This window comes from Oncorhynchus keta, chromosome 5 (assembly GCF_023373465.1).
Source record: "Oncorhynchus keta strain PuntledgeMale-10-30-2019 chromosome 5, Oket_V2, whole genome shotgun sequence".
NCBI classification, from domain to species: Eukaryota; Metazoa; Chordata; class Actinopteri; order Salmoniformes; family Salmonidae; genus Oncorhynchus; species Oncorhynchus keta.
Window position 1 is genome coordinate 4,048,546 of NC_068425.1, and position 27,972 is coordinate 4,076,517.

Sequence of the window (27,972 nt, forward strand, 5' to 3'; positions counted from 1 at the left end):
TGTTGTTCTAACCTTGTGTACCTGTGCTTTTATTGCAATAACACATCGGCATGTCAACACACATGGTCAATTCACAGAACATAAAAATAGCTTTTGACAACAAAGCACTGTTCACATAAAGCAATAAATTAACAAATGCATCGCAACAACAGACTGGTCAAATTTGGATGAAATTACACACATACTGTACTTGCGCACAGACACAAACACGCTCACTCTTACACAGAAGCAATGCGTGTTCATACACACACAAAATATTGAAAATCACAGTCACACAGAGCTGATTTGATAAGTAATAAAAGTTTCTTTGTAACATATACCATTTCCAAAAGTGTTGAATTGTTTTAACACTGGTCTCGAACACACACACACACGGTATCTATATTAGACAGACTACAACCAAGTTATAATCCAACACCACAATCTTCAAGTTTGGAGTGAGATCAACAACAATACTGATATATTACTCAATAATAGTCAATAGAATGATTTGGAATCAGTCATGATATACTGTATCTTATATATACTATGTACAGAAAATAAATAACATAGGGGTGGGGGGGGGGGAATACATTTACACCTGAAACGACACTTCTCACTTCCACCACACTGTCTATGTTATCATCGGAATATTCAAATAGTTGCGATGCCTTGCGCTTCATATGAATCTATGTGTATATAGAATACAGATATCATGTTTTCAAGACTGATATATCTTACTGGTCTGCATAAATATAGATAGCAAGACAGATACGCAGCACTGTAAATACAGGAAGCTAAAACATACGTGGCTAAATATACGCACAATCCACAAGACAGCACTTTTGCAATCCATATTGCGCTTCATACGGATAACATATTGGAACAGTACGATTTTCAATAGGTTTCTGCGAGGTGATATGTCGATAAGTGTCGGGTGGATGGATGATGACGCCAGTTGCCTCTGAAACATGCGTGGGTGAGAGGGGGCGGGGCGACTTCTTCTCCCTCCCGGATTGGTTGGATGAGAATGGATGGCGAACAGAGGGCGTCCTCCTCTCCTCCTCTTGCCTCTTGGTCAGACGCTCCTTCAGCTCTAGTCGAACTTGTAGCTGTGGTCGTTGCGGTCGGTGCGTTCACTGGAGAGACAGACGTGTAGAGATATGACGATGAAAACAGATTCGGGTGACAATGATTTACCAGTGTCCCCCCTCACCTTAAACGCATGACATATCGTAAAACCACATTGGACTGTACTACAGCATGTACTCACACAACAACAACCAAACACAACAACAACCAAACAAATGTTGAACAGGACTTAATAATAATAATAATAATAATATGCTATAAAACAAGAAGAAAAAAAGATATGGTTCACCATTATGGTTAACAGTAATTTTAGCACTTTAATGACCTCTCTAATATACGGTAATTGCATAGAATGTCTATTCAAAATGAAAGCTAAGACTTCTTTATCTTGTCGGATAGCTTGAAGCAAAAATGCTTCAGGACTATTCGTAAAGAGAAACTTCCCGACCCCCCAAATACAGCAATCTAGGACAGCTGCTTTTGTTTCTCCCTGGTACTCGATGGAGTCAGTCTGTAGTTCAAAGGGCTTGAGGACTGAGGCTATGCACCGCTAATGTGGAATAAGTGGTGTCCATTGTCAGAGACTATCACAGTGGGGTCAAAGCAGCCTCTGAATGACAATCTGGACAATACGTCACGGTAGGTCATGACACAGGGAGGGAATGATGATAAGGTTGTCGTATGTAATGTTTCTATTGCATAGACATGATTGAGGAACAGGAGTGGCAGGTACGTCATGCATAAAATGTCTGGACAGATGATGTCAGTTTACCTAAACAATAGCTATCTTTAATGACAAGTGTTAAATCCGTTCCCATAAGCTGACATATTTGACCGCAACTGCATATGCTTGATGTGTCATTGGGTGATAACGTGATCACTGTCATGTAGAATTCGGTCGCACACAGCACAAGTTGGCCAGAGGGTATTTCTTGTAAAGGTATACAAGACACAGGAATGATCTCAGAAGTGCTAGCAGGGGCTTCTAGAGCTCTAACACGTTGACATCATTGTAATGAAGCTGAATGAGGGAAGCTATTCCCTAAACCTAGAGGAGGTGGCTAGGGAAGCTAGCTAAATGTCTGGGTAGCTAGCCTCGTAGCTTCTACTGGTGCCCTTACCCTCGGCGACAGCTTAAATTCGGATGTGGTTGGCATCATCCAACCTGGTGAGGACAAGATGAGATGACACCGGTCAACGACTGATACTCTGACCGCATTGGCAGTCAGCGGGCAGGTCAAGTGAGTGTGACAACTTTATTCATACCCCTCTTCAAGAACATAAACAAGCGTGTCACAGGGTTTCATGTTCATAGGATCCCATTTGTGTCGGTGTGTCAGTTAAGTAACACTGATATACTAGTATTACTACTATACTCGTTACAATACTAGTAAATCATGTTCTTTTTCAAACTTTAGCCTGGTGCCTGTTGTTGTGTATCATTGTCGTAATATTCACAGAGATAGAAATGGAATAAAGGATACGCAGGAGAGGAAGGCCGGGTTTTAAAGTCAAAGAAAGGAAGCGGTTGGGAGGCCGTGACTGAGTCGCATGCAGGCAGGGTGAGGGTGATTGCGTGGGGCGGGAAAGGGGGGAGGGGCCGGGGAGTACTCACGCCCCCTCGTCTCTAAGAAGCTGCAGGAACTTGGTGACTCTGTACTCCACATCCATCTGGAGGAAGGAAGCAGGAAAACAAAGATTAACACTACAGAAGAAGAAGACACACACTTTGACAGTGCATATGTGGCATTATGCAGGCTCTACCGTAGAAAGCCATTTGCCACTTGATGCATGAAACCTTTCTAGCGACCATAGCTACGAGGCGACGATTGTGGTCGACTGTTCTGCAGCTGAACGATGAGGAGGAGGAGGAGCGCTGGCTGCCACTGACCTGCAGAGACATTTCGATGAGCATCAGGAGCTTCTTGATGCCAATCCAGACCCTCTTTCCCTTGACGTGCTGGCCGATGGTCACCCGCTCTGCGTCCGTGAAGCTTCCCAGCAGCTGCAATGGATACAACGTCAATGAGTAAACACATGGCACACGAGACAGGACAGCAGCATTAACTACTGAAACTCTTCGACGATATGTATATCGTGTGTGTTCACCCGTTAGTTTGCGGGAGTGTGCGTACCTCTAGGGCTTCCACCAGGTGTTCTCCAGTAGAGATGTTGGGGACGTGGATGGTGGTACTGAAGGCGTCCAGCATCTCCATCTCCCGCAGCACCTCCTTACGGCTGGTGGTTCCGATGATCAACAGCTTACGGCCCTGTAGGCAGAGTAAAGCACAGACAGAGTTACACACACGTTACATGCGCACACGCACACGCACACACAGGCCGGTGTAACTAAACACATTAGCATAACGCAACACCTACATTCAGTAATGCAGCCATGCCCGTGTTGTACTGAACAGTGAACACTCACTTTCGGAGGAGTCTTCTTCAGCAGCACCAGCAGGGCCTGGAGAACCATGTTGGAGAAGCGAGGTCCAATGGGAACGTAGTCTAAAAGGAGCGGAGCACAAAGAAATCAGAACGGTACTTCGGACCGGAACCACTAGTGACTCCCTTAGCATGGAAGAACCGGGCCTTGGCTTTTAGACACAGCGCTTTGCTAGGCTGCGGCGCCACTGGAAATTTTTTAAAAGAGAGATACCAGTTTGTTGCTCCACTAGAGACGGATCGGGGAGGCCCGCTAGACTAGAAGGAGAAGGAGGTTTCAGAGGAACGAGGAGGCAGACAATCACCTAGGAGACGCTCAATGTCGTCCACCACCACACAGCTCAGCTGAGACTTGTAGGCGTCCTCGAAGATCTGAGGGAAGGAAGGCAGGGGATACCGAGTTAAATGACGCAACAGGACTGCATAATAATGCCATACAGGAAGTACTGGTAATAATCTCTTTCCTCTGCTCTCAGTTATTATTGTTACGTCAGATAGGAAAAGGGAAGGAGAAGTCGCTAGTAAAGAGAGCGGTGGACCCAGGGATCGAACCCCTAACTCTGTGGGGCAATGCGTGGTCCAGAGTCAGCAGTGCCACATCTAGTCTACCATTCGACCAGATTCTGGGACAGTGGCCATCTCTTTCTATGGGCATGTTGCCAGCTTTACAAAGACATCTGGGTCAAAACACTGAATAAAACTGCAGGAAAATTCAACAGTGTGCAGGTATCCATCTTTCTGTCATGGTGCCAGGCTTCACACCCACCTTCTTGATAGCCAGGCACTTGGAGTTTTCGGAGAAACCGATCATCTTGTCCGGGGAACAGATCTTGATGAAGGGGAACTCTGAGCTCTCCGAGATTTGGGCAGCCAGGGCCGTCTTTCCACTGTGAGGGGGTCCTAAGAGGACAGAGGGACAAATAAGGACTGTTAGTGAGAGAGAGTGTGTGTGTGTGTGGGGGGGGCTGTTATTCAACTGTGTGTGTGCGCTTAAGTGTGTGAGCTCCACCTGCATGTGCCTACGCTCACTTGCGTGTGTGTGTGTGTGTACGTGTGTTGTGCTCGTGCACGTGCGTGCGTGCGTGCGTGCGTGCGTGCGTGCGTGCGTGCGTGCGTGTGGTCAGGCCTACCCTCCAGTAGCACGGCCACCAGCGGTGTGCGGTCGCTGTTCTTGGTCTGCTGCACCAGCAGCTCCCCGTCATCCAGCACACAGGTCACAGGGTCGCCCCACTTGATGATGCCGTTCATGATGTAGCTGGCGTAGTCCTCCTGGTTGGAACCAAATGCCTGGGGGAGGAAGAGAGGGAGGAGGATAAAGAGGAAGGGGAGTGGGCAGAACTTTTCAAGATTGGAATGACAGTCTTAAGGGTCCATCTCAAATGACACCCTGTTCACTTTTCCGCCTGTCCTACGTAAAAATACACATATAGTAGAGAGATGCCTACTGGTTTAATGTCGTTGTTCAGGGAGCCCATGAAGTCGCTTCTGGTGACCTGCAGCTTCTCGGCTCTCTCTGTGTCCACCTCCACTGTGGCTGTGGCCTGGACACACAGAAAGAATTAGCAGTCTGATCTGACTGTGGTATACAGTAGACTTAAAAGGACAGCGTTAGCCCCTCAAAGCACCTTGCTAAGGGGTGGAGCATAACCATGTCATGGGTGTTCAAAGGCGCCAATTGGATAGTATCATGGATGTTCATGTTTGTTGATTGGCTGGACTCTAACCTTAATGTGGCGGTTCATGGCTGTTGATTGGGCAGCTCTGACCAGCCCCTCCAGTTCAGCACCACTGTAGTTCTTGGTTCCGGCAGCCAGCTCCTTCACGTCCACATCAGGCGCCAGCAGGCCGAAGTCACGCATCTTATTAGTGTGAATGTTGAGAATCTGAACACGCCCCTTCTCATCCGGAAGACCTGAGAGGGAGGGAGGGAGGGAAGGAAGGTAAAAATGCATTCAGGGAGGGAGAGAGGTCACTACAATAACACAATAAAGGGTGGCGGAACACATGAAAAGAAACAAGCCAGGAGATAAGAGAACATGTGGTATTCTTACCGATCTCCATCTTGACCTCAAACCTGCCAGGCCTCATCAGGGCATCATCTATCAGGTCAGGCCTGTTGGTCATCCCTGTGGGGAAGAGAACGAGAGAAAGGGGGATGCAAAGTTAAAGATGGAGTTACTAGTTAAACCAGAGTCTTGCATTCATCTCTAGTGCTATGTGAGGCTTAGGGTAAGATTGGTATCTATACCTCAAATCGAACCATCTATGACCAGTATGTTATAGAAGAGTGTACCTACTACCTACCTATGACCAAGATGTTGTTGAGCTGCTCTACTCCGTCTATCTTGGACAGCAGCTGGTTGACCACTGTGTCGTGGACTCCTGTACTGCCCTGCCCAGTACCTCTCTGCTTACAGATGGCATCCAGCTCATCAAAGATGATTATGTGCAGACCACTGTTAGCACCCAGCTAGGATGAGAGGAGAGAGGGGTGAGTAGGAAGAGAGGATGAAGAGACAGAGAGGGAGACAGTCAGTCATGCATGTACGTATAACATTTGTTTGTGATCTTATCCTCTTGGATGGATTTTTAAAAAACAAACATTTTTTACCCCTTTGTCTCCTCAATTTTGTGATATTCAATTTGGTAGTTACAATCTTGTCCCATCGCTGCAACTTCCGTAAGGACTCGGGAGAGACGAAGGTCGAGAGCTATGCATCCTCCGAAACACGACCCTGCCAAGCAGCACTGCTTCTTGACACACTGCTCGCTTAACCAGTAAGCCCGCCACACCAATGTATCGGAGGAAACACTGTACAACTGGTGACCGAGGTCAGCTTGCAGGTGCCAAGCCTGTCACAAGGAGTCGCTAGAGCACGATGGGACAAGGTCTTCCTGGCCTGCCAAGCCCTCCCCTAACCCGGACAGCGCTGGGCCAACTGTGCGCCGCCTCATCGGTCTCCCAGTCACGGCCAGCTGTGACACAGCCTGGGATCAAACCCGGGTCTGTAGTGACGCCTTGAGCACTGCGATGCAGTGCCTTAGACGGCTGCGCCACTCAGGATGCCGTGGATGGATTTTTTTTAGTTCGATTAATTACTTCTGGTCATCAAAAAAAAGATGGTGGTTGGCCACTCACCCTCTTCTGCTCCTCTTCTGCATCTGCGAAGAGCTTGCGGATGTTTGCCTCAGACTCTCCAACAAACTTGTTGAGGATCTCAGGGCCATTGACGATCTTGGGCTCGCGGGAGTTGAGCATCTTGCCAATCTGCCTGGCCATCAGAGTCTTTCCACAACCAGGAGGCCCGAAGAGAAGGATTCCCTTCACATGCTTACAACCTGGGGGGCAATGGAACAATGACTGTCTATAGACCTCTGAATATTTGAAATCACAGCTCCAGTTGTGTACACAGACAATTTAGTTTGTGACAGATTATCACTAGGAGGCACCGAGAGGCGCAATGTTGCACATGCAATGCGGCAAATTGTTCTGCCAATACCGTGGCTCGACCTTACTTTTTTTGTGCCCGCCACTGTAGGTAGTACCCGCACGATCTAACGAAGACCAAGGAGTGGGGAGCCTTACCCATCTGTTCCACGATGTCAGGAGGGAAGACACGAGAGGCGAAGGCTCGGCGGAAGATGTCGGAGAACTCCTTGTCCAGACCACCAATGCCCATGCGCTCAAAGTTCCAGTCCGGGTTGATGATGGACTGACGCTGCTCTTTGGTCTTGGCCTTGCCTGGTGGGCAGAGAGGAATCAAACACAACTTTCTTTAAAATGCATTAAAAACATACTCAATTAGACTTTACAATGAAAAAAGGGTAACAGTGGATAAAGACGGGTTCATTTCCCGGAACATTTCAGAGTCCGCATGATCTTGAAGCATAGATTCCGATTAGTCAGACCAATGTTGAACAGTCCTTACCATGGGGAGCTTCCTATTTAGGTTCCTGCCGATAGGTGGGGAGGAGCAGAATGGAGTTGTGATCTGATTGGCCAAAGGGAGGGCAGGGGAGGGACTTCTAGCCATCCCAGAAGGGAGAGTAGCAATGATCCAGGGGTCAGTGTTGTGTTTGAAGCACAGATGTGTCGATAGAATTTCAGAAGCCTTTTCCTCAGATTTCCTTTATTAAAGTCCCCTAGTACAATAAATTGATATGTTTTTTCCAGTTTGTACATAGTCCAGTGTAGTTCAGGGTAGTTAATGGTGCAGAAGATGGGCTGTCCCATGGACACAGAGAGTGTTATCAGCGCATTCGGTAAGTATTCAGACCGCTTGACTTTTTCCACATTTTGTTACGTTACAGCCTTATTCTAAAATTGATTACATAATTTTTTCCCCCTCATCAATCTACACACAATACCCCATAATGACAAAAGAAAAACAGGTTTTTAGAAATGTGCAAATTTACTCAAAATAAAAAAGTGAAATATCACATACAGTTGAAGTCGGAGGTTTACGTACACTTAGGTTGGAGTCAGTCAAACGTGTTTTTCAACGACTCCACACGTTTCTAGTTAACAAACTATAGTTTTGGCAAGTCGGTTAGGACATCTAGTTTTGAAGTCTTCACTATTATTCTACAATGTAGAAAATAGTACAAATAAAGAAAAACCCTTGAATGAGTAGGTGAGTACCATCTTTTGACTGGTACTGTAGCTGCTACATAATCTACCTGTATTCTGTATGTACTCCTCTGTAACTTACCAACTAACGTGAGGGAGGAGCTCTCTGCTTTCTCGAAAACCACCTGGCTGTTCCCCACCAGCAGGCCAATGTCAATCTAAGGGAAACGGGAATTGTTGGAATTATTACCAACTACTGGTTATTACAAATAACTGTTCCAAATAAACTCGTACAATTCTGCAAAGTTCCTTTTGGACTTTGACCAGCTCCCTAGCAGCACGTTCCCTCGTCAAATAGAGACCCCGTTCGAAATGAAGGGGCAGGTGAAAGCAAGGGCTCCACCCCTTGGCATTCATCTGTCCAGTCATTTCTAATCATGGATTACTTCAAGGAAGGGGGGTAATACCGACGTGTGCCCATATCATGAAGGGTTGAGTTGTTACAGCAGTAGGTCAATGGTAACTCTGGGTACCTTCTGCTTCTTGCCTGATGCTGGCTCTCCCTTGAGGATGCTGGCGTCCATGGCTTCAATGTCTTTGATCACCAGCCCAAAGAGTTTGTCGCAGAAACTAAACACCATCTGTGGGGGGGGGCAGGAAGAATAATAGATGAAAGGAAGAGAGAGGATGAGAGGAGAGAGGAAGGCTGTGTGAGGTTGCATCCCAATCCTCCCAAGTTTGCACTCTTACCCACATCTAAAATCAATTTGATTGACTTTAGCCACCAGTCTTTTTTCCATGTAGCTCCAGGGAAGGGAAGTGTGCAGGAAAAGTGTGAAGAGTTGTGACCGGCTGGAGTGTTTGTTGTTCTGACTGACCTGCTGGGTGACAGAGAAGCCCTGGTTGTTGAACTGCTGAATGAACTCGCTGGCCATCTTGTCTGAGTCGTAGGGGCTGGTGTCCGTGCTCTTCTTCTGGAGGAAGTCGATCTCTATAGTCATGGCACCGACGCACTGCTGGGATTTGTCAAAGTTGTAGTTGGCCACTATGAAGGGAGAGGACTGGTGTCAGATATGTTTCTAGTACCGTATAATTTGTACTCGCAGAAATACTGTACTGTCAAATGAAATAGGTACTGTATGTTAAGATGAGCTATGGTCAAGGTGTGAAGGTACAGTATATTAGGGACTGTGCAGGGTGCAGTGTCAATGAGGCAGTGCTGTGGTCATAGCTTTCTTTTCCTGAGACTCATTCATGAAATGGAGTGAATTACCTTCCACCTCCTGTCCAATGGACAGACCGGCCCATTTCCTCTGAGAGAGAGAGAGAGAGAGAGAGAGAGAGAGAGAGAGAGAGAGCGAGAGAGAGAGAGAGAGAGAGAGAGAGAGAGAGAGAGAGAGAGAGAGAGAGAGAGAGAGAGAGAGAGAGAGAATAAATAGGTCTATGGGTATACTGTACAATAGATTGAACATTCAGTATAATATACAGATCTGGAGTGTGTGTGTGTTTTTTTTACCTGTGGCAGACTGAAAGCGATAGTGCCAGGGACTATGGCGTGGTGGGTTTTTGTGGTGAACACAAACTTGTGAGTTGGCGTAGTCTTCACAGTCACATGTCTGTAGAGAGAGGGTTAGAGAGACTCGTGGACATCTGTTCCATATATGCAGGCAACGGCATGACCTCAATAGAATATGATATTTACAAATACTCCCCCCCACCTAACAGCTATTCTGCTAACGATTTTTTAGAATGATGATTATAGAGTATAGTTTTTAGTATGAAATCAGAAAAAGACAGTACCTTCACAGCAAAAACGGTGCACTAATTACAGTGGGGCAATAAAGTATTTAGTCAGCCACCAATTGTGCAAGTTCTCCCACGTAAAAAGATGAGAGAGGCCTGTAATTGTCATCATAGGTGCACTTCAACTATGACAGACAAAATGAGGGGAAAAAATCCAGAAAATCACATTGTAGGATTTTTAATTTAATTAATTTGCAAATTATGGTGGAAAATACGTATTTGGTCAATAACAAAAGTTTATCTCAATACTTTGTTATATACCCTTTGTTGACAATGACAGAGGTGAAACGTTTTCTGTAAGTCTTCACAAGGTTTTCACACACTGTTGCTGGTATTTTGGCCCATTCCTCCATGCAGATCTCCTCTAGAGCAGTGATGTTTTGGGGCTGTTGCTGGGCAACACGGACTTTCAACTGCCTCCAAAGATTTTCTATGGGGTTGAGTACTGGAGACTGGCTAGGCCAATCTCTGGCTAGGCCAAAGTGTTTGGGATCATTGTCATGCTGAAAGACCCAGCCACGTTTCATCTTCAATGCCCTTGCTGATGGAAGGAGGTTTTCACTCAAAATCTCACGATACATGGCCCCATTCATTCTTTCCTTTACACGGATCAGTCGTCCTGGTCCCTTTGCAGAAAAACAGCCCCAAAGCATGATGTTTCCACCCCCATGCTTCACAGTAGGTATGGTGTTCTTTGGATGCAACTCAGCATTCTTTGTCCTCCAAACACGACGAGTTGAGTTTTTACCAAAATGTTCTATTTTGGTTTCATCTGACCATATGACATTCTCCCAATCTTCTTCTGGATCATCCAAATACTCTCTAGCAAACTTCAGAAGGGCCTGGACATGTACTGGCTTAAGCAGGGGGCACGTCTGGCACTGCAGGATTTGAGTCCCTGGCGGCGTAGTGTGTTACTGATGGTAGGCTTTGTTACTTTGGTCCCAGCTCTCTGCAGGTCATTCACTAGGTCCCCCCGTGTGGTTCTGGGATTTTTGCTCACCGTTCTTGTGATCATTTTGACTCCACTGGGTGAGATCTTGCGTGGAGCCCCAGATCGAGGGGGATTATCAGTGGTCTTGTATGTCTTCCATTTCTTAATAATTGCTCCCACAGTTGATTTCTTCAAACCAAGCTGCTTACCTATTGCAGATTCAGGCTTCCCAGCCTGGTGCAGATCTACAATTTTGTTTCTGGTGTCCTTTGACAGCTCTTTGGTCTTGGCCATAGTGGAGTTTGGAGTGTGACTGTTTAAGATTGTGGACAGGTGTCTTTTATACTGATAACAAGTTCAAAAAGGTGCCATTAATACAGGTAACGATTGGAGGACAGAGGAGCCTCTTAAAGAAGAAGTTACAGGTCTGCGAGAGCCAGAAATCTTGCTTGTTTGTAGGTGACCAAATACTTATTTTCCACCATAATTTGCAAATGAATTCATTAAAAATCCTACAATGTGATGTTCTGGATTTTCTTTTCTCATTTTGTCTGTCATAGTTTGAGTGTACCTATGATGAAAATTACAGGCCTCTTTCACAATTGGTGGCTGACTAAATACTTTTTTTGCCCCACTGTATGACAATAGAAAAATGAACACATATTTAGACCGCTGTGTACTAGTTCTGCAGAGAGGAAACAGAGGAGATGCAAATCTCAGTCAAAACCCCCACTGTAATGGAGAAACTATAGTGTTCAAAACAACTTATTTATATTTTAAAATATAATTTAATTGTGGGTAGAACAGCCATGTAGGGGAAAAAACAAATCCAACATTTCCCAGGAATAGAGGAGAGGGTAGGTGGCAGGGCTATATGTTCAAATCAACAACATGATCCTAAACAACACTCCCTCCCTTCCCCCTTTGAGGTTTCCATGGCTGGAGGACTAATCTCAAATTAACAAGAGATTATACTCTGTGTGGTTGCTAACAATGAGCAGAAAAGAGGCAAAGAGAAATCAGGTGGGAAAAGCTGCTATTGAATTCAACTATTTATTGATTCCTATTCATTATTCAACAACTAGTTATAATATGGAGTACCACAAGGGTCAATGCTAGGACTGTTCAATTGTATACTTAAAACTCATGCTAAATTAAGATATTCTATTTAATTAAATCAACCAGACTCAGAGGGAAACTTCAACATGTCTTTGCTCCATCACTGTCCGTGTAATCCCTCACATTCCTTCACTGACGTGGTGACGTCCTATACACAACACCCCCCCCCTTACTTGGATATGAACTTCAATGTCAACCTGACCTACACAACATCACATATTCTTTATCTGTACAGCAACCTTTATGTTATTAATAAACAACTGAAATCTGTTCAATGTCTTATTATTTATGTTCTCCTAATGGACTTTTCTTAATTTTCGTCCGTAACAAAACATTCTGCACTTTTTTTCCCCTCACAGCGTAACTCAAGACATTCAGAGTCTTCGCATTCGTCCTTTTATATTGCTCATTTTTCAGTTTATACTTGGTTCTCTTTACCCCTTTCGGTACAGGATCATTATTGAATTACAATGTCTGATAACTCCTGTGGCAGTTTCATTTGTCGGCGAGGCCTGACTTGCCCGGGTGTCTGTGATCTTTGTGGTGATCCCTCACAGGTGGTCCCTGGTTTGGATTCTATGTGCCGTCTCTGCTCCACAGTCTCTTTCAGTTGTGTGTGGTCCTTTTGATTGTGGATCCGGCTCCTCAAATATATACCTCTTCAGCGAATGTTGTATTCCTTCAATACCTGGCTCCAGTTGGAGATTGAACAACCTAATTGTTTCCCTCTTTATTGACCACGGTGTGTGGCATCTTGTTGAAAGTTGTTGTGAACTCGTCTGTTTTCTCCTGTTTTAGGAGAACCTGATCTCCGACGTCCACATCGGAGGGTTTGGCTCTGCGGCGGCTGTCGGCATAGATCTTGGATTTCCCTTTCTGCTCGACATTATTGCCCCGTGCCTCCAGGTCACTCTGCTATATCTGGAAGCTTTCCCCTTGGGACTAATTGTCCGATTACACACAGTTCATTTGCGATGGGTGCAAATGCCTGGCGTGTCTCACAACACCCATTCTGAATAGCATTTCTCACCTCTCGTAGGTGTTCATCTGCAGCTGATGCTTCCTCCACTTCCCGTGTGGTCATTGCATTTTGGAGTCGCGTTCACAGCCGCAAATCTTACATAGTCCTCTGTTTTATGTGTGTGTGAGTCTTTCACTGCAGTCTTCCCAATTAGACGAGACCAGATGGTCAGCGGTGTTGTTTTTTCCCCGGCATGTGGACAACTCGAAAGTCATAGGGTCGGAGTCTCAGCACCCACCGTTCGATGCGAGCGCATGGCTTTGAGCGAGGACTGTAAAATAGCCTCTAAAGCCTCGTGGTCAGTCACTAGATCAAATTCCCTGCCGTGTACACACTGATGAAGCCTTTCACAAGCCCAAACCAATGCAAGGGCCTCACGTTCAGTGTGTGAATATCTACGTTCACACTCTGACAGACACTTGCTCACATAACAGACTGGAACAAGTTATCCTTGTTGTTCTTGCACACGAACAGCTCCTAGGCCCACTGGTCCTGCATCTGCTATTATTTTCGTGGGCGCGTCTTTGTCAAAGTATGCGAGTGTCGCGGCTTCAGCCAGTTACTCTTTAAATGTCTGAAATGCCTCCGGTCCGAAGTGGAATGTTGTTTCCTTCTTGGTTCGACTTCCGCAGAGGCTCTGAGAGTGTAGAGAACTGGGCAATAAACCTACTGCTGCAGCCCACTGAACCTAGAAAGCAAAGGAACCTCTGATGCCGTCTCAGGCTCCCTGGCCTCGACCACTGCTCTCACTCGTTCAGCTCTGGGCCTTACGCCTCTCTATGAGTGTAACATGGCCCATAAACACCAATTTGTCCATGTTGACCTGACATTTTTCTGAGTTGAGAGTCAGCCCACAGTTCCCCAGCCTGTTGAGGACAGTATGTAGCCGCTGGTCATGGGTCACCTTGTCTGGGGCCTGGACGATGATATCATCCGATACGTTTCATCCTGTCTCAGCCGTTTTTGTGATATTTCCTCTCCTTTCTGAAAACATGATGCACGGTCTCATTATCTTTAGCATCTGTACTCGCATGCACGGCGGCCATTTGCACTTCAATTCTTTCACATTGTGCTAATGTTAGCCCAGGGCCCTCCTCCAATAGTTTTCCTCGCACATATTCAGTATTACACTTGCTAAGTATGGCATCTCTAATCTGATTGTCCTTATCTCCAGCAAAGTCTTTAGCTGCTTGTCTAAGACGAGTAACACATTGCTGAACTGTCTCACCAGTGTTGTGTGTCAGTCGATAAAATGTCTGTCTCTCGCGAACGCTGTGTTCACCTGTGGCACGAAGTATGCGTTTAACACAACCACAGCCCTGACGCTTAGAACACACCGACAGGGCAGTTTTGCTTTTTGGTACGCCAGAATTACATTCATTTCCAATGAAACTCTGCGTTGCAGAGGCAGTTGCAGTAAGTTCGGTGTGGTGCATAACTTGGATTTACCGAACGTATGCTTCAAACTGTACGTGTGGACGGCTTGACAGAAATGGTAGCAGCTGATGAATGTGGCACTTTTATTGCATACATATCTAGATGATGCTGCGTCCTATTTTGCGCAATTCACTCTCACTGTCGGTGTGTTCGAGGCATGACGTTGTCCGTTGGTTCGAGTGTGAAGAAAATGTCCTGCACATCTGTCCCAGCCTGACGTAGAAGCAAAGCTCTCCTCCGTTGTTTTGTAACCGGATCAACGTCACAGGACAGTGTTAATCCTTTACCATCCGCCATCAACCACCTGGTCCAGCGTGGACTTAGCGTAGCAGGCTCACTGTAGCTGTCAAAACTTTGGCACAGTGTTTTCCGTCTCCACATCTCCATCTCAACACTAACTCACTTTTCAGATTTAACTATCGTTTTCCAACATTTTCCTTGTCGCAACTGTTCACTCGTATACTTACAACTCGTGCTAAATTAAGACATTATACTGAATTACATCAACCAGACTCATGTCTTTACAAAATCACTGTCCAGGGCGGCAGGGTAGCCTAGCGGTTAGAGCATTGGACTAGTAACCGGAAGGTTACAAGTTCAAATCCTCAAGCTGACAAGGTACAAATCTGTTGTTCTGCCCCTGAACAGGCAATTAACTCACTGTTCCTAGGCTGTCATTGAGAATAAGAATTTGTTCTTAACTGACTTGCCTAGTTAAATAAAGGTAAAATACATTTTAAAAAATCCCTCACATTCCTTTACTGACGTGGTGACGTCCTATACTCACTGTCCAGACTACAGAGAGCTACACTGTATAGTGTGACTACTCACTGTCCAGACTACAGAGAGCTACACTGTATAGTGTGACTACTCACTGTCCAGACTACAGAGAGCTACACTGTATAGTGTGACTACTCACTGTCCAGACTACAGAGAGTACGTCACACCAATACACCGCAAGGACTTGTGCTCTTTTTTTCCAATGGCTTATTTGTAACTGCCCTTACAGAGTCGATGTGAACAGCGTTTCTCCTGTTGTTACTAAGGCAACATTAGCCACACCTATCTGCTCCCTGGACTCCACCTAAAGTAAGAATAGATCTAGGGAGAACACTGAAATAAATACTAAGGCACAATCTTCAACATTTTGAAGATTGATCTCCTTCGATATTTAAATATATATATATATATATATAAATATAAATAGGAATATAAATATAAATATAAATAGGAATATAAATATAAATGGGAAGATAGTGTGACAGTGCAGAGAAGCAGAGGCAGAGTGGCCAAAACTGTGCTCAAACAGGGCTCGTACATACATTATTGTAAGGCATGTGAGGTCCCAAGTGGTAAACGCTACACCAGACTATAGCAAGTCGACCAGGGATCATCAACTAGATTCAGCCAGGGGGCGGTTTTATCTTGAGCGGATCGTTTGGGGACCCGGAACGTTACAATTTGTAGACTGCAAATTGACTGCAAGAAGCCCTAAAATATATCATATTTGACAAAAATATAATCATTTCAAACCTTGCTTACGTTTGTATCCATTCACGTGTCTCTCTATTATGCGTAGCAATACTTGGGAACAGATTTCCTAATTGAAAATCACTTGGAGCTGGTTGTCTGGTGTTTTTACAGTCTTTTTATGTCCAACAATGAAAAAAAAGATCTTTAGAAAAGCTCAGAAAACTGCCAGTTGGGGAACCCTGATGTAGTGTGATTTTACAGACTACAGAGAGCTACACTGTATAGTGTGATTACTCACTGTCCAGACTGTAGAGAGCTACACTCTATAGTGTGATTACTCACTGTCCAGACTGTAGAGAGCTACACTGTATAGTGTGATTACTCACTGTCCTGTCCAGACTGCAGAGAGCTACACTGTATAGTGTGATTACTCACTGTCCAGACTGCAGATCCTTCTCGCTCACCACAGCACAGTTTGTCAACGACAGGTCATCTGTCGGGCATCGTGCCGCTTGCATCGTCTGCAGTGGAGATAAGAAAGAAAGAAAGGAGAGAGAGAGAGAGAGAGAGAGAGAGAGAGAGAGAGAGAGAGAGAGAGAGAGAGAGAGAGAGAGAGAGAGAGAGAGAGAGAGAGAGAGAGAGAGAGAGAGAGAGAGAGAGAGAGAGAGAGAGAGAGAGAGAGAGGTAGATAAACAGAGAGAGAGAGAGAGAGAGAGAGAGAGAGAGAGAGAGAAAAAAGTAGATAAACAGAGAGAAGAGAAGAGGAGGGAAGAAGGAAGTGGGATAAGTTGAAGGGGAGATATCACTCCAGTAGTTGAGTGGTGACGCAGCATTTCCTTTCCATTTCCCAAAGGAAAACTCAGTTGACATTTCGTAGCATCATCAAGCAACTTGGGTTTCCTTGTTGAGACTGAGGCTAAGAAACGACCAGGAGACACTTTGACTTCAAAAATCATGAAGAAACATTCAGTTCAATTCTGGTAGTTCACACTATGGTGTTTGGGTATATAATGAACCATTCCTGTAGATATGTCACAGAATTTCTTTGGGTGGAACATTGATCATGTTTAGTTTCTCTCCAAATTCAACATATTTCAACTCATTAGGCAACAGCAATGTTTGTTCAACATCACAAGACAGTCAAATGCGTATATAAAACCAGCCTTGAAACAGCCAACGGCAGAGAGCAGCAACAAGCAGCCGACACAGTTAGCTAGTTAGTTCATTTGTTAGGATCTGTTACAGTAGTTACAAGACATACAGATGACATACAAAATACAATGGAACCAAAGGCAAATTCAAAAGGCAAAATAACACTTGTTTCTTAGTCGCGGCAACTTATCGAAACACAATTCTTGTTGGCGAGTTTCTACACTCTTATGTCAGACTATCGCACGGATCCACGGCATTGACATTCTCTTCCGTAGCTCTGTTCGCGCGAATTCACGGAGCGAAAAGGTTACAGAGTGAAAATGAATCTCGCCAATCTTTGTTTGCTGCTAAGAGCACAGCTTCCAGACCGCCTGTGAACTGTCACAACATACCAAGGACACTATGCAGTACAGAGTCTTCCCTTTGGTACACAAGACAAACCTCTGAACACTTTCAGTTCAAAGAGAAAAGATGAGAAAAAGAAAGAACATGTTGTTCCAATTAAAAATCCCAGAGAAGGCCATGTTACAAAAAGGTTGTTGTGACGACAAAATACACAGTCTTGGTCTGGGTCTGTGTTTATGGTCTATGATGAGACCGCAGTCTTCATTTATTTTCAACTCGTGATGTCAAGATGCATCTTTGAATAACATCTTTTCAGTTACTGTATGTGGCCATGTATGAGTGAAATAACACGCAAGTCTATCACTTGTCAGAGCCAAGTTGGACTGAAATAACAACTGGTTTGGCCTGGGTCTAAATATGTTGCATCTTCGTCTGGGCGTCATAAGGTGTGGTCTTAGTCTGGGCCTTTAATATTTAATTAATGACATAACAAGGAGACGAATCGCCATTCATTTCAGTTCGATTTTATACAATCCTATACGTTGGTTGCGAACATGCCCTGTGAAGATGTGCTTGCCATAGCCATCTCTGATTTAGCTTACTCATAGTTAGACACGGGCCTGCCATGTACGCTTGCTTGTCTGACATTTGAGCGCTGGCGGCTGGAGAGCGGAGAGCGAGGAGAAAGGGCAGAGGGTGTCGGGAGTCGCAATGTTTGGGAGCAAAGGGAATGCTTAGGTTGTGGTAAGTTATAGAGAGGTGCGTATTGCACTGCAGTGCTGGCACACTGCCCTGCCCCATTTCTAAAATCACCACATGCAGTCTAGTCTACCCCTTCATCTACCATACCGCCAGCGCTCGCTCAGCCAGAAGACAAATAAATAGGCTTTAAGCTTTTCCGCTTGAGTAGGTCTGTACACTCTTAGTGAAACTGCAGTGGGGGAGTAATGGATGATAATGAATTGCTTGTGCACTCAATCAAATATTTTCCCTCTCTGCATTTGCAACTCCGTCAATGGATCTGCAATGGCAGATGATATGTACCATGTCGATATAGTTTCTCCTGAGACAGTCACTACCAGGGGTGAGAGCGGCGGCAGCGGGGGGTGCTTTCGATAGACCCTGGGAGTTGACGAGGAGGATAAAGCTACTTTCAGTAAAGCCGACTGACTGCCGAAGCTGTTAGACGTTAGCGGGTGGCGTGGGAGTTCATACAGTCATTTCCTCGACTTACATACGTACCTTGAAAAATATTACGACCCTGGGGGCCAACGTACGCAAGCAAAGAGGGAGGGGAAGAGGAGGACGTAAGACAGAGAATTGAGACAGCCAGGACCACTGTCTGTCAGAGAGCTGAAGCAGCATCGGGTGCATTGGTTCACAATCCAAGGAATGCCACTTTGACAGTGGCAAGTGGCAAGCGCATGCAGAGTTGGGGTCATTCTTATCATTTATTTCACTCACTTTAGTTTTGTTCCCGTCCTGAACTGCACCAAAGCATGTGGACATTTTGACGTCAGTGAATTTAAATAAATTGGTCTGAGTCTTGTTTTTGAAATGTGAGTTTTTAGCAAGCTAAGCGTCTACTATAAATCACAGCCAAAAATCTGGTAGCCTTTGTCATTTTTGTCGGTCATATATGCTTAACAGTCTTGTGTAGATCTTACATAAAGGAAGAGATTCATTCTTCGCATTGTAAACATAAAATATTGTCTTAATGTGAGAACTAATGTGAATTTCAGCAGAAATCTTTCGTATTTTTGGTGAGTTTATGTGATGAATGGATGGAACCCCAGGGTTACTGTCATGTATGGCTAATTAAAATGGTAATAGGAGCTGTATTGTGCACAAACAAGCAAGACATGCCATGGTTTTGAAAATGTCGTAAGAATAAAACCCTTATTCATAACAGAATTCAATGCATTTAATGAGACACCATTTGGATTCAAAGTTGTCACGCCCCACAAACCCCCGAAGACTGTATTCAAAACATATATCACAAATGGCTCGTTGGTGGTGGTACGCTGCAGTCAGGACTAAGAATAGAGGGTGTTTGCTGATCCGTCTTATGATTGCGGTATAAACACACACACACACACACACACACACCGCACACACACAATCCTAAATCTTGATGCCCCGCCCAGCCCTGCAGTCTTGTAGTTCAGAACACTCTGGGCTTTTTCTCCTGCCTTATTTCAGGAATCCCTTTTCAATATTCCATCAGCTGGAGTCCTGGGGGAGGTATACATTCAAGATGTCTGTGCTGGAGATCGATATGCATGGATGCAACCAGTAGGAGGAGCCATTCACCTATGCCTCTAGCCAGCTTAGTGCATCAGGTTCACCCAATGATGTATACAGTAGAAACACAATTAAACGGAGTATAGAACACATTAAGGAAACCTGCTCTTTCCATGACATAGACTGACCAGGTGAAACCAGTATGAAAGCTAAGATCCCTTACTGATGTCACCTGTCAAGCCCACTACAATCAGTGGAGGAGAAAGGTTAAAGAATGATTTTTAAGCCTTGAGACATGGATAGTGTATGTGTGCCATTCATATGTTGAATGAGCCAGATGAAAGATATAAGTGCCTTTGAACGGGGTATGGCAGTAGGTGCCAGGTGCTCCAGTTTATGTCAAGAACTGTGAAGTTGCTGGGTTTGTCACGCTCAACAGTTTTCCATTTGTATCAAGAATGGTCTACCACCCAAAGGGCATCAAGACAACTTGACACAAGTTGCAATAATTTATGCAATAATTTCAAATGAGGCGTTACTTTTTCTATGTTAGTTTGGCAATCTTACCAGTATATTATGTCTACCAATCAGTTGTTCTCATAATGGCACCAGAAAAAGTGCATACACAATCTATTTCACAAACTGATTTGGGATCAGTTCTCCCTACACCAATCTTTACTTGAAACCATTGTAAGCGAGTGAACAGGTCAGATTTTGAAGGGCATCTAGAGTCAGCACAGGGATACAGTTGAAGTCAGAAGTTTACATACACCGTAGCCAAATACATTTAAACTTTAAATTCCATGTCTTAAGTCAGTTAGGATCACCACTTGATTTTAAGAATGTAAAATGTAAGAATAATAGTTGAGAGAATTATTTATTTCAGCTTTTATTTCTTTCATCACATTCCCAGTGGGTCAGAAGTTTACATACACTCGATTAGTATTTGGTAGCATTGCCTTTAAATTGTTTAACTTGGGGCAAACGTTTCGGGTAGCCTTCTACAAGCTTCCCACAATAAGTTGGATGAATTTTGGTCCATTCCTCCTGACAGAGCTGGTGGAACTGAGTCAGATTTGTAGGCCTCCTTGCTCGCACATGCTTTTTCAGTTCTGCCCAGGAACTTTCTATAGGATTGAGGTCTTGGCTTTGTGATGGCCACTCCAATAGCTTGACTTTGTTGTCCTTAAATAATTTTGCCACAACTTTGGAAGTATGCTTGGGGTCATTGTCCATTTGGAAGACCCATTTGCGACTAAGCTTTAACTTCCTGACTGATGTCTTGAGATGTTGCTTCAATATTTCCACATCATTTTCCTGCCTCATGATGCCATCTATTTCGTGAAGTGCACCAGTCCCTCCTGCAGCAAAGCACCCCCACAACATGATGCTGCCACCTCCGTGCTTCATGGTTGGGATGATGTTCTTCAGCTTGCAAGCCTCCACCTTTTTCCTCCAAACGTAACGATGGTCATTATGGCCAAACGGTTCTATTGTTGTTTCATCAGACCAGAGGACATTTTGCCAAAAAGTACAATCATTGTCCCCGTGTGCAGTTACAAACCGTAGTCTGGCTTTTTTATGGTGGTTTTGGAACAGTAGCTTCTTCCTTGCTGAGCGGCCTTTCAGGTTATGTCAACATAGGACTTGTTTTACTGTCGATATAGATACTTTTGTACCTGTTTCCTCCAGCATCTTCACAAGGTCCTTTGGTGTTGTTCTGGGATTGATTTGCACTTTTCGCACCAAAGTACATTCATCTCTCCTTCCTGAGAGGTATGATGGCTTCGTGGTCCCATGATGTTTATATTAGCATACTATTGTTTGTACAGATGAACGTGGTACCTTCAGGCGTTTGGAAATTGCTCCCAATGATGAACCAGACATGTGGAAGTCTACAATTTTGTTTCTGAGGACTTGGCTGATTTCTTTTGATTTTCCCATGATGTAAAGCAAAGAGGCACTGAGTTTGAAGGTAGGCCTTGAAATACATCCACAGGTACACTTCCAATTGACTCAAATGATGTCAATTAGCCTATCAGAAGCTTCTAAAGCAATGACATCATTTTCTGGAATTTTCCAAGCTGTTTAAACGCACAGTCAACATAGTGTATGTAAACTTCTGACCCATTGGAATTGTGATACAGTGAATTATAAGTGAAATAATCTGTCTGTAAACAATTGCTGGAAAAATTACTTGTGTCATGCACAAAGCAGATGTCCTAACCGACTTGCCAAAACTATAGTTTGTTAACAAGAAATTTGTGGAGTGGTTGAAAAACGAGTTTTAATGACTCCAACCTGGAGTATGTAAACTTCCAACTTCAACTGTATGTGTTATGAATTCAGAAGCAGCTAAAGACATTGAGCTAATACGGTAGGTTTGAAAGCCAATTCCTTATTAAATTTCAGATAAATCACTTTAAGTTAGTTCTTGGCTGTCTTCCCCTACTGGAAAGTAATTCCATTGAAGTTGGAGAGATTTATTGGCAGCGAGAGACCATGCAGACACATCAAACCTGCAGGGTATGTCATGTTTTGTAAGGAAGGAAGATTCAAAAAGATCATGTGCTTGTATTTGTTCTGTGCAATTTGGCTACGTTGTGCAGTAGGGAATTTCCCATCCTATATTTGAGTGACAATTTAGCTGACAAATGTGAAAGATGAGAGATAATTGTAACATGATTATTATACTTTTGAATATATATTTTTTTACATATGTCCAGCCGGGCAATGAAGCTTCAAGCTTTTCAAAATATATCAGGCAGATTTTGCTACCAAGGATGTTTATGCCTCCTGGTTCCATTCCAATACAATTAAACTCACATGAGTTCTTTTTTTTTTATTTGTCCTCATTCGCTGATTCTGCTGCAAGCTCTTTGTTTGAGGAACGCGCCACTGCTTAGCGAGTGAACCAATCACAGCGGGGCAAGAGGACACATCTGAAGGTTGCTCTTGTCCTAGACAAAACACCCTGCTCATCACCCTGCTCAGAATCCGAGAGAATACCTCAACTGCACTACGAGGTCTTAATATAATAAAATATAATAATATATGCCATTTAGCAGACGCTTTTATCCAAAGCGACTTACAGTCATGTGTGCATACATTCTACGTATGGGTGGTCCCGGGGATTGAACCCACCACCCTGGCGTTACAAGCACCATGCTCTACCAACTGAGCTACAGAAGGACCAGTCTAAGCATAATCACGTCACAACTGTCAGATTAATTGTGTGTCTGATTAAAAGAGTGTTTGAACTGTTCAAGCCTGGTCCACTGCAATGACCCCACGGCACATAGTGGCACTCGCTCTAAATATAGCTGCAGCTCAACACTCACACAGATGAAGGCCCTACACCAACACAGGGATTACATATTACACAGACACCCACACACACACTGTACACTCATACACATGTATATGTGTATATAGGCACATAACATATACATATAGAGATGTGGCTATAATTCAGCAATAATGCATGGGGGTGTGGTATATGGCCAATATACCACGGCTAAGGGCTGTTCTTAGGCACGACGCATTGCGGAGATATGGCTATAAAGACTTACAACCCATGTTGTTATAACATTTTCAATATATGCTGTGCATATATTGGCCTATAGAAATATTAGTGAGGCTAGTGTTTTTGTCGTGTGACTTTTCTGAGGTTTAAAAAACATGGCTGCAGACTGAATTAATTAAATGAGACCAATGTTCTATGTCAGATACAACAGTGGTGTGTATTACTGAACACGTGACTAACAGCGAGGGAGATGTTTGATGTTTGACACTATGCTGTTCTGAGATAATTAGTTTACCAGAAGCCTAGATAAATTCATTGTGGAGAGCTAAAATGCTCTCATCATTAAACCCTCCTCTGGTTCATGTTCTTGTTATGTTTAAACTGGTCTTGGTCTCCTCATGTTAGTGCTTAGTGATTTTCGAGTTCGGTTTGGTTTCGGTTCGATTATGAAAAACATTATCCCGGTTTTCTGATTTCCATTTTCTTTTTTCACATTTAATGCACAAAAAATTATGACATTAAAATAATTTGAGATTTTTATGGGGATTGCCAAAATATTTTCAATATCCCATTGTCTCCGTCAGGTCCACATTGGGTGGACATTGGGTAGACAAAATAGGAATTTACTATGAAATAATAAAATATTTCAATTGTGTATATTACGTAGCTTTTATTTGATGACTTTATTATTTATATTTCTTAAAGCCATCATCTCATCTCTGCTCAGGCAGTAGCAGCCAGCCAACATTATCTCTGTTCTCTCCATACTGTACTGTCCTTAGTCATCCTATTTAGCTAAGCTAAGCTAGCCTGCCTAAGTATGCTGCAGAGTTATCATTTTACTAGTTCTTCAAAGTAGATTAGGCATACTTCCCCAAACAGTCTCTATCCATCTCTCTCGCCATTGTGCTGTGCACATTCCTCAATGTGGTCTATGCGGTCTGTGTGCATCGAACCCATGGTTAGAGCTACTTTCCAAAAATGAAACATGTCGTGAGCTACTTATTTTGTTATAACTTTCAAATAGGCACATTCTTCTCCTCTGCCCTGCAACTCTTTGGTGTACGAGATATGTGTTTTCTGTCAATATACCTGGTAAAATAATGGTTAACAAAGAGAACCAAAAATCTCACATTTGGACAATCTCAGATCTAAAGGACAGATTTCTACCGGTCTAATATCCATTGCTCCTGTTTCTTGGCCCAAGCAAGTCTTTTCTTCTTATTGGTGTCCTTTAGTAGTGGTTTCTTTGCAGCAATTCGACCATGAAGGCCTGAGTCACGCAGTCTCCTCTGAACAGTTGATGTTGAGATGTGTCTGTTACTTGAACTCTGAAGCATTTATTTGGGCTGCAATTTCTGAGGCTGGTAACTCCATTGAACTTATCCTCTGCAGCAGAGGTAACTCTGGGTCTTTGCTTATTTTAGCTGTTTTTGCCATAATATGGACTTGGTATTTTACCATATATGGCTATCTTTTGTATACCTTGTCACAAAACAATTGATTGGCTCAAACGCATTAAGGAAGGAAAGAAATTCCACAAATGAACTTTTAACAAGGCACACATGTATTACAGCTGTGTCACGTTCGTCGAATGGAGGAGACCAAAGCGCAGCGTGATTAGAATAAATTATACTTTTAATAAAGATAGACACTTAACAAACTATACAAAACAACAAACCGAACGTGACGCTATAATAATACTAGTGCAGACACAGGCAATTAGACATAGACAATAACCCACGAAATACCCAAAGAAGATGGTTGCCTAAATACACCTAGATGGTAAACAACCCCATAAACCTACAAAAAACCCTAGACAGTACAAAAACACATACATCACCCATGTCACACCCTGACCTAACCAAAATATATAAAGAAAACAAAGAATACTCAGGTCAGGGCGTGACAAGCTGACAACCGTATGAAGCTGGTTGAGAGAATCCCAAGAGTGTTCAAAGCTGTCATTAAGGCAAAGGGTGGCTACTTTGAAGAATGTATTTTGATTTGTTTAACACTTTTCTGTTTACTACATGATTCCATATGTGTTATTTCATAGTTTTGATGTCTTCACTATTTATCTCAAATGTAGAAAACAGTAAAAAATAAAGAAAAACCCTTGAAGTAGTGTGTCCAAACTTTTGACTGGTTCTGTACACAAACGAAGGTTATTCTCTGACAGCCATCTACGGTATACAATCCCTAGGTCTACTCTTCATAGTGACTCTGCGTCCTTTCTTATGGTTCACTCTTAGTAAGAACATTTTGTAAGGGGTATTCATGTAGGCTATTTCCCTCTGTTGTAAAATGTCCGTTGTGTGCTGTCAGGCTGTGATACCATCTATGTCCCTCTCAGCAGCTCTGACACTCTAGGCCCAGCAACAATGTGCAGTGCACTCTGCAAGGGCGAGGGAAGGAGGGAGACCAATGCCAGTGGACACAGTTGACTCATGCCTTGCGACTGACTAAAAATGTATCATCAGCTGCCTTAAACAAGTCTGTCGACTGAAACGAACTGCCGAGTCCAGTAAACTAATGTACAACAGCTAATCATTGCCTTGACACTTAACGGCAAGAAGGAGTACAATACTACATTAAATCATGTCATTTCTGTTATTTTCATAGTGTAAAGATTGCATGTTCAATACTGTCTTGTAATTTCATTTTTGGTTCACCCAAAAAATGCCTTGTCATGTAACTCAGCAGTGCATAGGGCCCTGGAATTTGTGACAGACACCTCTGGCGGAGTTGTTTAAAAAGAACACAACAGCGCTAGTCAGACTTTGACAAATTGCACCTCTGGTCTTATTCTCAAACCACAGAGGGGTATTGCCAATGATGTCTTCTGGATACAAGTTTGGATAATGCAGGCGGGCAACAACATCAACCAATGGAATAGGCCTTGATTTGAAAACCTCATGCTATTATGCCACGCCTATATTACAATTTTGCATTGAGCTATGTAAATTCAATGGGCAAGCTTAGATCTCCCACGACATGTAATGGTTTTAAACTGGGAGAGACAGGAGAAGAGCTTCAATCAGCAATAGTGATGGGCCTACATGCATACAAGGTGCGGTGCATAAATTGACAGTCGACCAGCTCTAAACTGTGCTCCATCCTGTGATTAAAATCCAGTGATATAAGATATTTCCAATAGGAATTTGGCAGCACACTGGCATCACTCCATATCAGCAGGCCAGGCAGGTCAAAGCTGACCTACGAAATGCATCAGCCAGGTGCTGTCTGTTCAAGTTGAGCATAGCATATATACCTGCGGTACTCCAGGAACAGGGTTGTTTACCCCTGTTATAGGTTGTGGCTGCCTGGCTGGAATGCATCTTTATCGGCAACAGGTTGTTGCTTGTCATGCCCTGCTTCGTCTTAATTAGGGACAGGCAACATTGATGGTGGTGGAGGCCTCGAAGAAATTTGGTGGCCATAGGTTATTTTTGTGGGGGCCTTTTTTTGTTTTAGAGTTAATTTCGTGCAATTCTACACATTTTGCCATAGAGTGGAGAGAAATGTTTGCAGTTTTTAATATGATATCTGAGTGAGAGTGACTAACAAAATCAATGGGGAGACCATGTCGGTAATTCGACCATGATTACTACACGTTTAGATAGCTGGCAAGAATAATTTACCAAACAAATGCAAGCTGACACGGGCTAATGAAGTGACTGTCAGTGACTGACATAGGCCTAACAAGGGAACAGCAGATGATCCACAACCCCGTGTTGAAATTACACCTTGTTTCTTCCACCATTCTAACTCTCAACAGTAAGTTGACCCTGACTGAGTCCCCCCCCCCCCAATTAAAAAAAATTTTTTTTGGAAATTGATCCGTGGGCATACAAAAGGGGGTTTGCCCAACCATGATCTAGATAGCACAAAAATAGCTTTCCAATGCAAGAAAGCATAGATTATACTACGGACTCACAAAACTGCCATAGGCTACTGTATATAGGTCGTGCTGTGGACAAGGAGGTCGTGCTATTGACAGGGAGGTCGTGCTATGGACAAGGACGCATGCGTGCGCTGCTGTGATATGCTTTCCACAAAATTATTACAAGCACTTTTTGCACAGATATCTTATAAAAGGTTTTAATTGCCCATTTAAGCATTCTGTCGGCTAAAAGACATGTCAAATCCAGGATTATAGCTTCAACCGATTCACTCAGCCAATGCAGTGGCTAGCTGTAGAGGCCCGTAGCTTCCTAGCGCTGACTGTAGGATGATTCTACAAGACAGATAAATGGTTTCTGCGACCCGTCAAAACCAGATTGTGCGGGTGCCTATCAAGCTGAATGCCAGGGCGTAAAAAAACATTCTGCATTGAAATAGCAGAGCGGACGTCGAACTTGACATTCAGGCGCGACGTTGCTGCAGCTAAATTCTTGCGATTTGAACGCTGGCGACCTCCTTTCTTCGCGTATCTGGAAGCCATACATCACACTCTGAATTGTATTCTATTTACAACGAAAGAAATGTTTTATTTTGACAAAGAGATATTGAACAACCGAGAAAATATCTTACCCGGGCCGTCATCTTCGAGTTTGGTGATGTTCAGAGGTGCAGCTCTGAATGGTAATTAATATGGCAGTCGGCAGCACTGAAAGCGGACGGAGACGGCAGAGGCAGATGGACTGTATCCTACCTATCTAGCTGCGCAGGAGGAACCAACGCTTCACGCACTGCATACTACACAGACGAGAACAACGCATTCGATTTTGATTGGCCGAATTCAGAGGAAGCCCTAGATTAACGTTCTTCTTCCTCGCCAATGATCTCGTTGCAATGAACGTCCCTCACGTTGCACGATTGATGGATAG

At 43.8% G+C, this 27,972-nt stretch overlaps 1 protein-coding gene across 2 annotated transcripts; it reads right to left on the minus strand.

The window, feature by feature from the left end:
* LOC118384329 (vesicle-fusing ATPase-like) lies at positions 1-27,840 on the minus strand. Of its 2 annotated transcripts, XM_052518512.1 has the most exons (22): positions 27,677-27,840; positions 16,309-16,394; positions 9,603-9,702; positions 9,360-9,399; positions 8,965-9,131; positions 8,620-8,727; positions 8,229-8,304; positions 7,103-7,258; positions 6,656-6,855; positions 5,821-5,986; positions 5,568-5,642; positions 5,241-5,428; positions 4,962-5,057; positions 4,647-4,803; positions 4,283-4,416; positions 3,822-3,888; positions 3,500-3,579; positions 3,207-3,341; positions 2,963-3,076; positions 2,687-2,742; positions 2,193-2,236; positions 1-1,118 (listed from the first exon to the last, which is right to left on the minus strand). In XM_052518512.1, exons 1-21 carry the CDS (start codon positions 27,686-27,688, stop codon positions 2,206-2,208), a joined length of 2,244 nt encoding a protein of 747 aa, XP_052374472.1. In that variant the 5' UTR covers positions 27,689-27,840; the 3' UTR covers positions 1-1,118; positions 2,193-2,205. The 2 variants fall into 2 exon arrangements, with proteins under 2 accessions (XP_052374472.1, XP_052374471.1); XM_052518511.1 differs by lacking the exon at positions 2,193-2,236.
* Between the last annotated feature and the right edge of the window lie 132 nt (positions 27,841-27,972).